Source organism: Astyanax mexicanus, chromosome 1, assembly GCF_023375975.1.
Source record: "Astyanax mexicanus isolate ESR-SI-001 chromosome 1, AstMex3_surface, whole genome shotgun sequence".
NCBI classification, from domain to species: Eukaryota; Metazoa; Chordata; class Actinopteri; order Characiformes; family Acestrorhamphidae; genus Astyanax; species Astyanax mexicanus.
The window spans coordinates 27,407,441-27,423,041 of record NC_064408.1 but is presented as its reverse complement, the minus strand read 5'-3'; the positions used below and the strand labels follow the sequence as shown (position 1 = coordinate 27,423,041).

The 15,601-nt window shown below is 37.2% G+C and overlaps 1 protein-coding gene and 1 long non-coding RNA gene across 4 annotated transcripts in view; both read left to right on the top strand.

Annotated features, from left to right (window-relative positions):
• Window positions 1-15,601, top strand: part of arhgef12b (Rho guanine nucleotide exchange factor (GEF) 12b) — a 92,691-nt gene that overhangs the window by 61,151 nt on the left and 15,939 nt on the right. For all 3 annotated transcript variants that reach the window (XM_049475620.1, XM_049475624.1, XM_049475621.1), the window contains 12 exons: window positions 153-275; window positions 1,395-1,517; window positions 1,802-1,900; window positions 2,668-2,778; window positions 5,074-5,172; window positions 5,464-5,506; window positions 5,881-5,986; window positions 6,437-6,574; window positions 8,741-8,773; window positions 12,290-12,404; window positions 13,164-13,275; window positions 14,698-14,913. In XM_049475620.1, coding sequence (XP_049331577.1) covers window positions 153-275; window positions 1,395-1,517; window positions 1,802-1,900; window positions 2,668-2,778; window positions 5,074-5,172; window positions 5,464-5,506; window positions 5,881-5,986; window positions 6,437-6,574; window positions 8,741-8,773; window positions 12,290-12,404; window positions 13,164-13,275; window positions 14,698-14,913 — 1,318 coding nt within the window. The remainder of the gene's footprint in view (window positions 1-152; window positions 276-1,394; window positions 1,518-1,801; window positions 1,901-2,667; window positions 2,779-5,073; window positions 5,173-5,463; window positions 5,507-5,880; window positions 5,987-6,436; window positions 6,575-8,740; window positions 8,774-12,289; window positions 12,405-13,163; window positions 13,276-14,697; window positions 14,914-15,601) is intronic.
• Window positions 8,782-11,240, top strand: LOC125799286 (uncharacterized). Its single transcript, XR_007438137.1, has 3 exons — window positions 8,782-10,813; window positions 10,898-11,086; window positions 11,171-11,240. It is a non-coding gene; the product is annotated as an uncharacterized LOC125799286 (long non-coding RNA).

Below are 15,601 nucleotides of genomic sequence, written 5' to 3'. Positions count from 1 at the left end.
CCATCCAGTCTTTAGGTGACATAATGGCCAACCAGGCCCGAGCCACATCTGGATATGAGAAACCTTTAGACAGTAGTGTGTAGCAGCATATTGTAATGTATTTTCTGGCTGGGATTGTGTGTGTGTGTGTGGGGGGGGGTGGGGGATGGCAGGATGGCTCCCTTTCTCCAAGGCCTGGTGAAACAGAAGTGGAGGAAGGAGGAGACGTGGATTCTCCTCTACCCTGGCAGTCTGACTCGGTCACAGAAACATCTTGGAGCAACAATACAACACCGGTTAGCATTCACCCATACATACATTACTGCTTCATTTATTTGCCATTGATCCTTAATCAAAACTGGAATGGTTTTGAATTAGACTCTGTATTTTATGCTTAATTTGTTTATTGATATTAAAAAACAAACAAAACCCCCCAAAAAAAGGAAAAAAGGACGGAAACCCACCTCCCCACTCTTCTTTTTCTCCATACTCCTCTTTTTCTCCCCATGCTGCCACGTATACATTAACAACTACAACAAAAAAATAACATAATTTGGTGTTAAGATAGAAATTAATGGGTCCTAATTAAAAAAAAAAAAAAAAAAACATATGTTACATTTTAACGTAAACCGAAGCCTCTCACAGGCCAGTGTTTCAGTCAGTTCCGATAACCATCTATTAACTGTTGAGGACTCTTTCCCCTTCCAGAAAATAAGGACCACTTTTTTTTTGCTACAATCAAAGCATGATCTAGAAAACAAATCTAAGTTGAGTGTAATTGATTCAGTGTGTTAGAACAGCCAGTGATTATTAGTATAGGCTCAAGGCTCTTTATTGTATGCTGCGTACTATTGAACTTGGATGTTCCCAAGGCAGATTTTCTATTAAAAAGTTGGGAGATGTTTACCAACCCCAAGTTCAGAATTTAAGATGGTTGCACCACACATTAACAGTAGTGAAAGCAGTAGTTTTATTCAGTTCTATTGGTAATATATCAGTGATTAGTTGGTGTTCCTTGCTAAATATGGTCCGTGTGTAATATGAGTATCTCTTGTGTATATACCGTCAAACTCTAGTGTTGTTTATTATTATACCAATGTTTTATTGGTAAGCAAAATATATTAAGTGGTTTAAATCAGTAGTTTACCTAATATGTAATAGTTTTTCTGTTAGCTTAAATGTAGACAATCAGCAAACCATGTTAAGGTTTAGCTAATGTGTTTTAATTTGCTTTTTAGCTATAATTCTGTTGTCCTTTGTTTTAAAAAAGTTATAAAATTATATATATATATATATATATATATATATATATATATATATATATATATATATATATATATATATATATATATATATATAATTTTTTTTTTTTTTTTTTTTTTATTATTATTGATGTTGTGGCTGCACACCCTCAGGTCACCCTAAATCCTGTCCCTGAAAGCCCATACCAAAGAGACACTCCATGCCAGAGCCCAAAGACTCCCAGAGACAGCCTCACCTCCTGCCCGTCTCCTGACGCTGAAGACACGCCCGATATGGTGAGTGAAAGTAGTGCACCACATGGACAAACACCATATTGCTGTTTTGTTTATTGGCATCAGGGTAACATGCACAATGTGTGTAAGCTGCTTCCAGAATCCTGTGATTGTTTGATGAGAGCAGTTGAATGCATTTAATTGTGATTTACATTTCAAACACTTCCATAACCAATGTTATTAGTGTTGTTATGGCCAGTATAGTAATGATGTACAATATGACATACTAATGGCATACTGTTTTGTAGTTTTCTGCACTATTAATCAGTGACTCTTTGCTTCGGCAGGACATCAACTCCCATGGCAACATGAGCAGTCCCTTATCCCGCCTAGCACCACAGATCATCGGTGCTGAGGATGATGACTTTGACACTGAGCAAGAGCAGGTCTTTTTTTGGCATTGTACTCTTCTATGTGTTCTTTTTTTATGTATGAAGGGAATAAACATGATTCTGTACATTTGACGAACAGCAAAATTGACATCTATGTGAACATATACACATACAAAAGCACACAAAGTTTAAATAAATCTAAAAATGTACATGTGCTACATAATTATGTCATACTTAAAATATTGTATAATATATTGTTTTGTTTTTTTAAACTTTTTTATACATATTTAAAGTTTGTCAAGATTCCTATATCTAATATTTAATATATTGTATATTTTAGCCACTGATACACAGTAAAAGATACACAGTAAAAACAATTTATAAAGAATTTCTTTTAATAAGCTGATTTGTATGTATTTGTATGCTGTCATATATGTACGTCCTGGACATGTCCTGTAAAATGTTTTTCTAACAAAAGTGGGAACCCTGTTTGCATCAAATATTTTATCTTTTGACTTTCATTGAACATTTTAAGTTTTTTTTTTTTTTTCATTTCTGCCAAATTGCCATTTATAAGATACAATGTTTGTGTGTGACAGTATAATTCTAATATGATAGACAGACAGACAGATAGATAGATACTTTATTTATCCCAAAGGAAATTTAGGCATGCACAGTGCATGCAATATAATGTGTATTGATTAATCAACTGCAAAAAAACAGAGTCGACCATAATGATTACAGGGCTTAAGTAAGGTGACTTGTACTAATTTTCTTACTGTGCTTAATTGCTAATGTTTTCTCTCTATTTTGCTTCTCAGATGAATGGCCAATGTAGCTGTTTTCAGACCATAGAGCTGTTAAAGTCTCGGCCTGCTCACCTCGCAGCCTTCCTGCATCATGTGGTCTCTCAGTTTGACCCTGCACCACTGGTATGACTCACCAACCCTCCAGATATCTCCTTTCACTGTTGGTTTTGATGAATGGCCAGTTGTCCATGTTGACTGTTGCATAATCTTGCATTATATAATTGAAACAGATAATACAGAATTTGTGAATAGTGTGATCAGTTGAGTCAGTCAGTAGATTTTAAAAATAAATTGAAACTTACCTCATTATTGAGGGTCAAATGTCTTACTAGGATTTGATAGTCAAAAAAATCTATATAATCAATACATCTTAATGAGGTAGGCATTCAGTTTTTTTCCTGTTTGAATGCCTGCTTTTTTGTAACAAACAACATTTAATGTTCAAAATAAATAGTCATTGCATAGTTTATATTGCATTGAATAAATAAAAAATTGTATATATGTTTAATAGAGGTCTCTGTATGATACTGTCATGGTTCTTAAAGAAGCTGCTGTATAAGGTCAAGACCCTCTCTATTTCTAATGTATACTTGGCTGCCCCGGTGGACCAGCAGCCCCTTATTTATCAGTTCATGAAAGGGACACGCTGACCCCATACTGTGTCTAAACTCTTGACTGCCCCATGAGATTTAGTCATGGTGCTTGAGGTGTAATCTCGCCCTCCTTTTGAGCCTCTAAATCGAATGAACCTCGGGCTAGTCTCTCTGAAATTGCCTTTGCTGCTGGCTTTAGTGAAATGGGTTAGCAACATCCATGCATTTTCAGTGAAATCATTGTATGTGCAGTTATTGCAGGGAGAGTGTAAGGTCATATTGAAGCATTGCTCTGCATTCCCATGGTGTCTTTTATTTTCCTTGTGTCTTCCTTTTGTCTTCTCCTCTGAGGAATAAGAGCAATTTACCACACTCAGTCTGGTCTAGTCAAAGTGCATGTATAGTTGACAGAACTGGGCAATTCAGAAATTTTAATCAGTTGTTTATGTTGCATCTTGTTGCTATATCATGGGGTCAGTGCCACCGGAGTCAGTGAATAGAACACTGAAATATCGATCACAGGGTTGGAGGTTCTATGCATCAGACCAATAAGCTTTATAAGTCAGAATATATAGAAAACAGTGTTATGTTGTATAGTACAACTATAAAATAACACTTTAAGGGACTTGTTCATTGCAAAACATGCCTATTAGTTGTTTCTTCCAAAATCAAGGGTACTGTTGATTTAACTGTCTCTACTGCCCAGGGAAGGCTTTTTTTCTAGATTTTAAAGCATAGCTGTGAGAATCTGATTGCATTCAGCGACAAAAGCATTCACAAGGTTGAGTGATTACCATCCCATCTCATCCCAAACTCCCCAATACATCCTGCAATTGTTGGATGCAGCGCCATCATTCCATCGTTAGAGAGAACACAATTCTAGTGCTCCTGAGCTCAAAACCAGGGGGCTTAATACATCTATAGCCCATGTCTGGCATTAGGGTCATGTTTATTTGCTAAAACCGGCACTATTTGATTGACAGTACTTCTCTACAGGGCATAGACAAGCTGTGTATGCATGTTTTTAAACATCTGTTACAGCAGTTGCTACAACCTGAAGTAGCTAAATGCATTAATCAGCCGAAAAATACATTAAACATTCAGACATTGGTAAAATGACAAAAAAAGATAATTACTTATTTTGTAAACTTGACATCACTATGCCTACACTGGCACACTCCATAGTGTAATATTTGCATGTCAGTTTGATTTGGGGAAATCAGTGCTCTGGATAAGCTTGTCTGGCTATCTTAGAATCATATATATATATATATATATATATATATATATATATATTTATATATATATATATATATATATTTATGTATATATATATATATATATTTATATCTTATATTAAAATGAATGTTTAAAAGGTATGGTTACAAAGGAAGCCCATGCTTTTTGATACCATGTGTGACTTGTCACATCAGAACACCCTCCTTGCCTATAAATACTGAATAGACTATTTAAAAAGTTTTTTAAACTCACATCTTTCATGAACATGGTTCTTTATGAAGCCAAAACTTGGTGTTCAATGGCATCGCTTAAATGACCCCTTAAATCATTCATTGTTAAATAATATTTGATTGATTTCATTCTTATTTTAAGCCACTCAAACCTAATTTTGATTTTGGACAAAGTAAATCAAATCCAAGATTAACTCGGACATCTGTATTTTTGCATAACACCCCTAAAATACTCATAACTGGGTTGCATGTTATACAGCCTTATCTGGATTGTATGTATTATGACCTGGTGTTGTGTGGAGCTATGGTAAGTCTTACATTAAAGTGTCTTGTCTGTTCGTGTTCCCTTTCTACAGCTTTGCTACCTCTACGCCGAGCTCTACAAGCAGAGCAACTCCAAAGACACACGGCGGTTGTTCACAGAAATCCACACCGCTTTCATGGACAGAACAGCGGTGAGCCTAACACACACATGATGCATACCATCATATGCTGCACATCAGAAGTATTGAGCCCTTGACTAGTCATTTTTTTGTTGTTGTATCTGTTTATTTATATTACATCCATCTCTCAGTATTGTTAAATAAAGATCAATTGCACATATTCAAAAGGAACATATTTTTTACACGGTGTCCGCTCAAAAAAATCTTCTGTTTAAAATGTATTTTTAAAATGTAATGTTGGCACGTCTTTCTTTCTTTCTTTCTTTCTTTCTTTCTTTCTTTCTTTCTTTCTTTCTTTCACAGCACCTGAAAGTACCGTTGACTGACGCTATCTCGGCTGATCTAGGTAAGCTAAGATGTTTTTTTTTTTTAACCTTCATGGATTTGTTCATTATCATTCCTGATAAGCTGTTTGATTTCATGCCAGTCAGTATGAAGGAGAAAGATTAATAGTTTTGGTTGAACGGATGTGAATTTTTGGTCTTTGATAAACAGTGTCGTGTGTGGGTGTAAAGTTGATTGTGTACTAAAGATAAGTCTAAACACTTCTGAACCCACAAGTTGTTTGCGTCACAACTATGATCAACAAATGTAGAATATAAAGAAATCAGCAGGCATATAATCAACACTCTGAAAGCTCCAATCAATCACAGTCATGGACAGTTTTAATTCCTTATGTGTTAAGAATCGTCATACAGCAGTGTGTGCGTGTGTGTTTAGATCGGAGGAAGCCTGATCTGATCCCTGAAGACGTGCAAAGACAGTATGTGCAGCAGTTACAAGACACGCTTCTTCCTGACATTCAGAAACATCTAGAAGACTTCAGGTGAAACACACATCATTTTCTATACGTTAATCATATGTTAGTGAATAAGTACATTAGTACTGTATGTAAATAAGTGTCGTATGTCATTTACTATTAATTGTATCTCGTATTGTAATTTTTGTTTTCACATCTTTTTTACATTATTTGAAAGTTTGTTACATTTATCATTTCATGATTTCAAAAGTTTGGAAGGTTTTATCCTTGTCATGAAAATTTGCTATTGTAGAGATACACATTTTTCTGCAATATATGGAAAAACATGGTCACCTCAATTAAATGAGACAATGTTGTTTTCTAAATCAACAAAGTTCATACATATATATATATGTGCCTTTTTCCTCACGTTTTGCCCAAAAAACACATGCATGCCTACACAAGCACAAACACACTGACTTAATTTTAAATGTTTTAATACTTTCTATAACTGTATTTGTGTATGAATACCTTTAGGCAAAAGCGCAGTATGGGCCTAACTCTGGCCGAAGCAGAGCTGACCCGGTTGGACACTGAGAGAGTGAGAGACCGTGTGGCTATGGAGAGAGAGAGATCACGTGCAGAGCACATCATCAACAAGATTGATGAAGTCCTGTGAGTACAGACACAAACAGCACATTTATCCAAGAGACAAAAGTAGACAATGTTCAGACTGCAAGATGATTATGCTGCTACTGTTTAACTGTGTGCCGTGTGCTATGGCTTATTTGTGCTGACAGAGAATATCCCATTCTTTGTTGACTACAATAGTCTAATAGCTTCAGTGTAAAACAAAAAAGTTAAATAATTTAAAGAAACATTTCTTGAATGATTGATTGATGTGCAACCTGCTGATTTTTGCCATTTTTTGATAAATTGTCTCTGCAATGATGTACACTGATTTTTACTGTGCTGATTCAAAACTGCAGATGGAATGTTCAAATTTTTGACCGTATGCACGACATAATACAAAATTAGGATAGATGCAAATAAACTTTAATTCTGTAAAAAGTAAAAAAAATATATATTTTTTTAACTACTTCTGAGTTAGTTAGACAATGGATTTGTTCATTTTTGCCCCCAATAAACCTTTAAATTGAGTTTCATGTACGTTTTAAGCTATTGTGTTGTCTTTTATTAAGAAACCATTCGTTATACAGCTAGAATTTGATATTTGGCTTATTTATAGAAAATACTTATATTGTTACTTAACCTTAATGTAAAAAAATAAATAAGGTAATTCAACAAACACTGGACAGCTTACAGAGCAGTGTGTAAATACTACACACCATCTTGGGGCCTCTCTGAGGTCATGGCAGTCTTGCGTGCCTTGTGTGTAGAGGAAAAACACGCAGAACAGGAAAGATTAAGCCTGGATTAAGATAGTGCTCTAGTCTTTGACACTTGTCCTTTCAGGGCCTTGATAACATCTCAGTCTCGTAAAAAACAGCGGCTCGTCATTGCTGGGTGACTGGTTGGAGTCTGAAAACAGTGGCGGGGATGTTCCCTGATCTTGGCTGTAGAAGCGGCTTGACGACTTTTAAATTAGATGTCATTGTTCTGTGCTTCTGCTACTGAAACCTCTTTTTGTACATGTTATTTATCCCGACATGAACAAACAGGGGTGTTTCAAAACAAAATGGATAAGGATGGAACAGTGTTAAGCTGGCTTGAGATGCATGGTATACTTTATAGTTCCACTGGGATTCCTCATCTAATCAGATTGGCCTGAACCTTTTGAGCTGGCTGTAGATGGTGAACATTTCTTAACTAGTTGCAGGATACAGTTTTTGTGCAGTTGAGCAATTCACAATAGTGTAAATAATCAGTTTCATCGCATTTGACTGGTTAATCATGAGAAGCAGTGGCTAGTATTTCTTCATGTATCAGTCTGGGTGTTAAGAATGCACATGTAGGCTAAGATCTTGCTTATGTAATGTAGGATTACTAACGTAACTTCACAGATCCCAATACAGCAGGCAAAATGCTGGCCCAAGTGTGACTCAGACAGGACTGTGTTAACTTTGTCAGTCTAACTAACTAGCTTTTTAAGGCAAGACTGTGTTTTTTGTCCATGATGTCAGTTCACCAGTATTTGTCATGATCATGTAATACATATAGTTTTGATTGGCCATTTCATAGAACTTATTTTAAACTACTGCTGTAACTGTTGTTTGCATTCGAGTTTACATTGGTTTGGTACATTGGTTGGTTTGTGAAGTAAAAATGAAATTTAGTTTCATGTACATTTTAAAAGAAGTACATGAAGCCACAGGTGACTCGGATGATGTGGGCATTACAGAATATTTTCAACACTCTCTGTGTTATCTGTGATGCACATACTCATCTATTTCCAGTATTAGTAGCCTATGTAACTGTCTATAACCAATAGAATAAGTGGATTTCAGCTATTTAACTAGGAGACAAGCAATCTGAATGATTTACAAGTTTATTTTTTACAAGATTTAGAAGAATCCTGTCCAGTTGTACAACTGCTTGCTCTGTAGTCATTTGGTAAGGCAGTCAGGCATTGCTTCCTTTTTCACACTGAATGTCTAATGTCAACCTATTAAGCTAAAATTTTATCCTAAAATTCAGTTGACTATAAGCAAATTATATTAAGAATGATCTTAAATTGCACAGTAAATGTCACATTTCAGGAGCAGTCCAGTCCTAAGTGGATGTCATTATGAAAGACAGAAATGTGCTGAGTGATGGGTATACTAATGAAAATACTCGTTACAGTATGAAAGTAAGAAGTAAAACTCTGTTTTCTCGCAGGATGTCGTCACCGGCCGCAGAGGAGGAGAAGTGGTAAGGGGAATTCTTATGTCCACTTTCTTTTCACATTACATCAGTTCCAGACTAGCTTTTTACTTCGCCACAACCACACAACATGCTGTTAGTTACTAAGCATACAGTCAGTTGCTAAGGACATCAGTGTCTAAATAATTTAGATGTATTTTCCTATTTCCTTAGAAACGACCAGAACAGCGGTCAGCTTAAAATGTGTCTATAATAGAAGCCAATGGGCAGGTGCTGAATACTGTAGAATTGGCTTGGAAAATGCATTGCATTAACCCGGATTTTAGTTGTGAAATGCAGGAATGTGTTCCAATTTTCCAGGTTTAGCAGGATAGATCGTTTATGAGCAAAAATAAAAAGTAGAAGAGACCTCCGTTTTAAATAGTACGATGTGTGTCACTTTCTGCCAATGTGCAAGTATGTATCAGTGATTTGTAGCAGTGTGTTTTGTGTAGCTAGTGCAGCATATGATCTGCGTGTCTCCCATATGGTGTGCATGCTGGAGGGGCGAGTATGTGTATGTGTATATAACAGATGGTAGAGAGGAGACGGGACTTGCGTTGGTCACAGCAGAAGCTTTGTCAGTAATTTTCTGTCTATGCTTGCATAGACTGTGGCTGGCCATTGTGCAATCCTGGCCCTTCATTGGCTCGTCTGACTCTGCGAGAACAGCTTTAACTTCCGCGGCAGCCGCTGTCACTATGGGTTTAACAGGCTGGGAAAACAGCAGCTATGAAAGGGAGGAGGGACTTTCTTGCTCCCCCTGCTGGACAAATGTTGAACAGTGATTCAGCAAAGTGATCATACAAAACAAAACCCAGACTATAACCAGTGACTGCTTAACAAAAAAAGAAAAATAATAATTCTAAACATGATTTAGGAAATCATCTTTGATACATCTTTGATACATCATTGAATTGTGAAATTAAATGTAAAAGTGTCTTAAACTACATTAACTATGTACAAGGTGATTCATTATAGAGAGGAAAAGCAGTGCATTTTTGTGTTTTATTGTTACAATTAAAATATATAATAAAAATACATAAAAATACCATGTTTTTAATCTACAGAATTGATGCTGTCACATCACCACCATCAGCGTTTATTCTCACAGTAGTAACAAATAAGAAAGCATTAAATAAGAAAGTAACAATTAAGTAAAGGAGCCAAAGGTTTCTGACTGTAATGAAAAATGTTAGTTTGACTTGTTCAGTGTTTATTGTTTACCCAAATCATTAACTGGGTAAGGTTTGGCTTCTGCTGTGTTAACATGTTGGCATTGCAAAAAATGGCATTACAAAAAAAAAAAAAAAAAAAAAAGCTTTGTTTCGGAAAGTGAGACGGTGGCAATTATGCAAGTGTATTGGTGTTTGCCACAGTTTCACAGGGGTGATAGCATTCCGCCGCCGCTCCGGAAATCCGGCATAGCCTGGTTCTGTAAAAAAAATAAATAAATAAAAGCATAAAGAATATATGGCGTTGGGCATGGATCAAAGATGTGGGGCTTGATGGTAATCCCTTTTCGAGCTGGTGTCAAAAGCTTCGGCAACATGGTGCTTATTACTGTATGTTAAACGGTAAAAAAAAATTCTCTCTTGGCACGAACAAGACCCTGTACATAAAGCAGCAGCCAGAGCAGTGCAATATACCACCCTTTTGCCAGGAGCATCAGCTACGGCGGACATTCCACCTTCGATGGCAGATCGAGTATTTAACTTAAAAATTCAGCTGTGCACCTTCATTGCAGGACAGTAGATGAGCTCGGCGCGACAGTAGATGAGCTGGGCGCGGCAGTAGATGAGCTCGGCGCGGCAGTAGATGAGCTCGGCGCGGCAGTAGATGAGCTCGGCGCGACAGTTAAAAAGATCGGCGCGACAGTTAAAAAGATCGGCGCGACAGTTAAAAAGATCGGCGCGACAGTAGGTGAGCTCCGCGGTACTGTTAAAAAGCTTGCCGCGACAGTAGGTGAGCTCCGCGGTACAGTTAAAAAGCTCAGCGCGACAGTAGGTGAGCTCCGCGGTACAGTTAAAAAGCTCAGCGCGACAGCAGGTGAGCTCCGTGGTACAGTTAAAAAGCTCAGCGCGACAGCAGGTGAGCTCCGCGGTACAGTTAAAAAGCTCAGCGTGACAGCAGGTGAGCTCCGCGGTACAGTTAAAAAGCTCAGCGCGACAGCAGGTGAGCTCCGTGGTACAGTTAAAAAGCTCAGCGCGACAGCAGGTGAGCTCCGCGGTACAGTTAAAAAGCTCCGCGGTACAGTTAAAAAGCTCAGCGCGACAGTAGGTGAGCTCCGCGGTACAGTTAAAAAGCTCAGCGCGACAGCAGGTGAGCTCCGTGGTACAGTTAAAAAGCTCAGCGCGACAGCAGGTGAGCTCCGCGGTACAGTTAAAAAGCTCAGCGTGACAGCAGGTGAGCTCCGCGGTACAGTTAAAAAGCTCAGCGCGACAGCAGGTGAGCTCCGTGGTACAGTTAAAAAGCTCAGCACCACAGCAGGTGAGCTCCGCGGTACAGTTAAAAAGCTCCGCGGTACAGTTAAAAAGCTCAGCGCGACAGTAGGTGAGCTCCGCGGTACAGTTAAAAAGCTCAGCGCGACAGCAGGTGAGCTCCGTGGTACAGTTAAAAAGCTCCACCCGACACATGAGCTCCACGGTACAGTTAAAAAGCATAATTTTTTGTACATAATTATATCTAATGTTCCACTCTTGACCTTGTGGCTGTGTTACATTGATGAGTGTTTTTCCACTTTTAACAATGTCTTCCTTTTAGAAATGAATTCAGTATTGGTTAACCATGCTAGAAATTAGCCATTCATTGTTGTGGTACTGTCACTATGTTGCAAAAGGATTTAATACAGTAAGGAACCTATCTGTCTAATTCTCAAACGGTAAAACATCTGCTATGTAAATCTAGGAGGAAGTCCGAGTAGTAAGCATAAATATAATCAGAAACAACACGTGTGTCGGCTTCGTAGAGTGTGTTAAGCGCAGAGTGCTATACGCTTGAAATAAAGGCTATGAAATTAGGCTATATGCTTAAAATAAAAAAAATCGTTTGTTTAGAAAGTATTTTAGATTCTTAAACATTGTTAATTTTATTAGAGTAGAAGAAAAGTCATTGTAAATTATTGTTATTGGCCTGTTTTGGTTTAATGAGTGTGCAGTGCATAGCCGTTTTTTGTGTTTTTGGACAGGCTATATGCTAAATATTAAAAAAGTTCAGGCTTAGGATTTTTTTTTTCACTATCACCCCGGTATTATTTGAATTCTAATGTGTTTAAATATGATTTCAAGGTTTTAAATGTAAGTTTAAATGTAAGTAAGTAGGAGGTAACCCTCTAGATAATTTAAGCTCTTTAACTGTTTACCTGTTGACTGCTGTCATTGGCAGAATTTGTCCACTTTGACATAATAATATGTCCTTCTGTTGTTCTAGTAAAATAGAATGAATACAGGATGCAAATCCAGTGCTCAAATCTAATCTACTGTAATCTCTACTCTGTTGCTCTCCCTCTCTCTCTTTGTGTCTTAGTAACACCATACAATGTGTTATCCAGTTGTATATGAAGCACCTTGGAGTAAAAGTGAAGGATTCTCGGGGGCTCGAGTCCAAACCTAAACGCATGAACTTGTTCCCCAAAATCAAGGTGAGACCCAAGAGCTACAAACACTGATGCATTATCAGGCTTTACACTGTTCCTGGACAGTGTAAAAAAGTTAGTGGTGTAATAATTAATGATTATTTAGAATAATAAAATTGCTGAAAATGTCCTGAAAATGTTGTCAAGATCTGGACAAATTAAGCTATTGAGCCACTAGGGCTGCATACTTTAGCCACTGATATTATAGTACTGTATATAGTAGCAGGTGTTGAATAGTACACCTAGTAATCCTATGTTTAAAACTAAGTCACTCTCACACTCTGTATGTATTGGATGCATGTGTTGGCATATGAAGTTCTGAAAAAAAAAACAGATTGTTTTCATATGAATGGAAACTTTGCCTGTATGGCCAAACTATGTTGACACCCTGCTTATTATGGAGTTTAAGTGTTTAACCACACCTATTACTAACAGGTATTTAAAACAAAGCATTTTTTTGTGCAAACACTGGTAGTAGATCATACTGATCATACTAGGTTGTACTGAAAAGCTCATTGACGATGTTATTGAATTATCGAATTATAGATGTAGAAACAACATCTCCAGAGGGAGGGCAACTTGAAATGAATGCAAGTGATTTGTCCAACAAATTATATAGCTGTTGATGATCAAGTTTCATTACATTTTTGTCCATAAAGTTTAAATTCTTTACATTTTTTATATGCTTAAACAGATTAGTTTGATTGCTTCTGATAATCCTTTTTCAATTATTTTGCTGTTTGTTTTGCATTACTTTTTGAGCAGAAGACCATAAAACCGGAGAAGGAGGGAGGTGTGGAGGAGAAAGTAAAAAAGACTCGCTTTCCCAGCATTCTAGTCCCACCTAGAAGACCCAGCAAAATTGATGCTACACCAGGTGAGTGAAACTAGCAACAAATGAGTGTGTGCAGGTGCTTCAGCATTCATTTGTTCTTATTCCTCTATGTGCACAGGTGTTGTACCCACTTTAAAGTGGCTGAATGCTTTAGATACATCATGATGTGATTACGGTACATTGAAGTCATCACAATCTCATTAAAATTGTGATGCTCTGTAATATAAAGTGGCTTGAAAAGATGTTAGAGCTTCACGTCCCAGAAGTGCAAAACTCTACTGTTAGAGTTACAACACTATATAAAAACAAACCAGGTTTTTAATGATTAATATTATTTTAATTATTCTATTTAAAGCTCAGACCTTGAGATCAGAGATGCTCGATTTCACTGTGAAGTTAGCAGGTCTGGGTCAGTGTTGTATTGGCAGGACATAATGTGTGTCTTTGAGGAAGTGCCTGTCTAAAGCCTTCAGGAACAGTTTCCTGTTTGCTTTCATAGACACTACATTGTTAGATCAAACAACTGTCGTTTCCTTTTTTTTGAATGAACTTGAAATGCAGACATTGTTTCAGGACATGAAAGACTAATAGCATAGCCGTAGTATATATCCAGAAATTTCACAAAATTACTTATTGCAACAGTGACATTACAGTGTCATGCTGGATTTTAGTGAGCTCTTCAGAACCACCTATTCTTCCACTAATGTTCATAAAGGCAGACTTTATAAAACCTAATTTTATAAAACTGTGCCAATGGGAATGAATGGAAACAATTTAATTCAAAGATTAAGGATATCCATATAGTGTTGGTCTGCAGGAAATATATTTATTAATATAGTTTGTTACATACATATATATTTGACCAGACATTGCTCAGATAATTAAAGATTTTAGTAATATTGTAGTTGTATAAGGAACACACAATTTACCATTATTAAACATATTAGTGTATTACCATTATTTAATATCGAAACAGCAGTGTATGTAATGTAAATATACACTTGGCTGCAATTCTCAAAAACTTCTACACCACGTCAGTTAGAAAAACACTTTGAAAAAGGCTTTAAATTCATTATAAAAAATGTTTGGATTGATTTGCGGGGGGCCGGGCTTGTGACTCCCCATAAATTAAACTAATCAGGTATGAAATTAGTTTAGTTAACAACTATTTTACTAATCGATTTTGATCTATTTAATTGATTAGTTGTTGCTAATATAGTGTGTTGATTGGCCAGCCCCAACTTTCCCCCGACTTAAACTTTCTTTATTCACTCTTTAACTCTGAGAAAGAGCTTATGTTAAGCACCTACCCTTGTTATGTTTCAGCCCTCCCTACTGAAAATAACTGTGCGTTTCCTGAATTGAGGTTTGTTCGGATCTGAAACAGGGTTAACAATTTTCTCTCTCTCCCTCCCTCCCTTTCTCTCTGTCTCCCCCTCTCCTTCTCTCCATCTCTCTGTACAGTCACTAAAGCTTTGGAGCAGGTTAAGCCTCGGCCACAGAAGCAGCCATCACAGCCTTCCCTGGTTTCAGCAGAGCAGGTTGACTCCTCTTCAGGGCGAGTGCGGAGCAGTCAGTCCAGCGACGGCGCGGACAACAACATAGGCGTTATCACCTCTCCTCCTTACAGTGCTCCTGCAACGCAGGGCCCCGACAGCTGCTTCAGAGACACTGACACAGGTCAGACATAATTCTTTCTGTGTGGCTTCACATCCTCTTCTTACTCTCTCTCTTGAATACATTTTTTGTTTCTGACTGTTTGGTTCTTTATATCTCTTCCAGATTCATATATTTACATGTTACTTTTATTTTTATTTGTTTGTCGTTATATTTGTTTCTCTCCCTCAGTCCTCTCTAATTCTTTGTCAGTCTTTTTCTTCAAATTGTCCTTTCTTTCCTTTACACTCTTTCTTTTTTTTTCTTCTTTCTTTTTTCTCTCTCTGTCTCTCACTCTCACCCCATCTCTCTTTCACCTTTAGTTTTGTCCTCTGTCCTTCATTCTGTTTCTCTCACTCTTTTAAACACTTTACTCTGAAATATCTTCTTCCTTCTCTGTTGTTCTGTTTTTGAATCTTCGGGCTCTGTGTCATGGGCTTGGTTTGTTTGTGTTTGTTTGCGTTCCTGAGTTCTGGATGTGCTCTCCTGGGTCCATATTTATTAATCAGTCCATAATGATCAGTGTTCTGTTCTCGGATCAGCTATGTTCTATTTTGGTGACTGTGTTCTTTGAGAATATAAAGGGTAAAAACTGATAGTAGAACAGCATTTATGCTTTACTAGTTAGTGAAGTAAGGCTGCATATCAGGCCTGGGCATGATCAGTCTGTTCAGCAGAATAATTGGCCTGTTTACCTTCCGCTCTTCTCCTA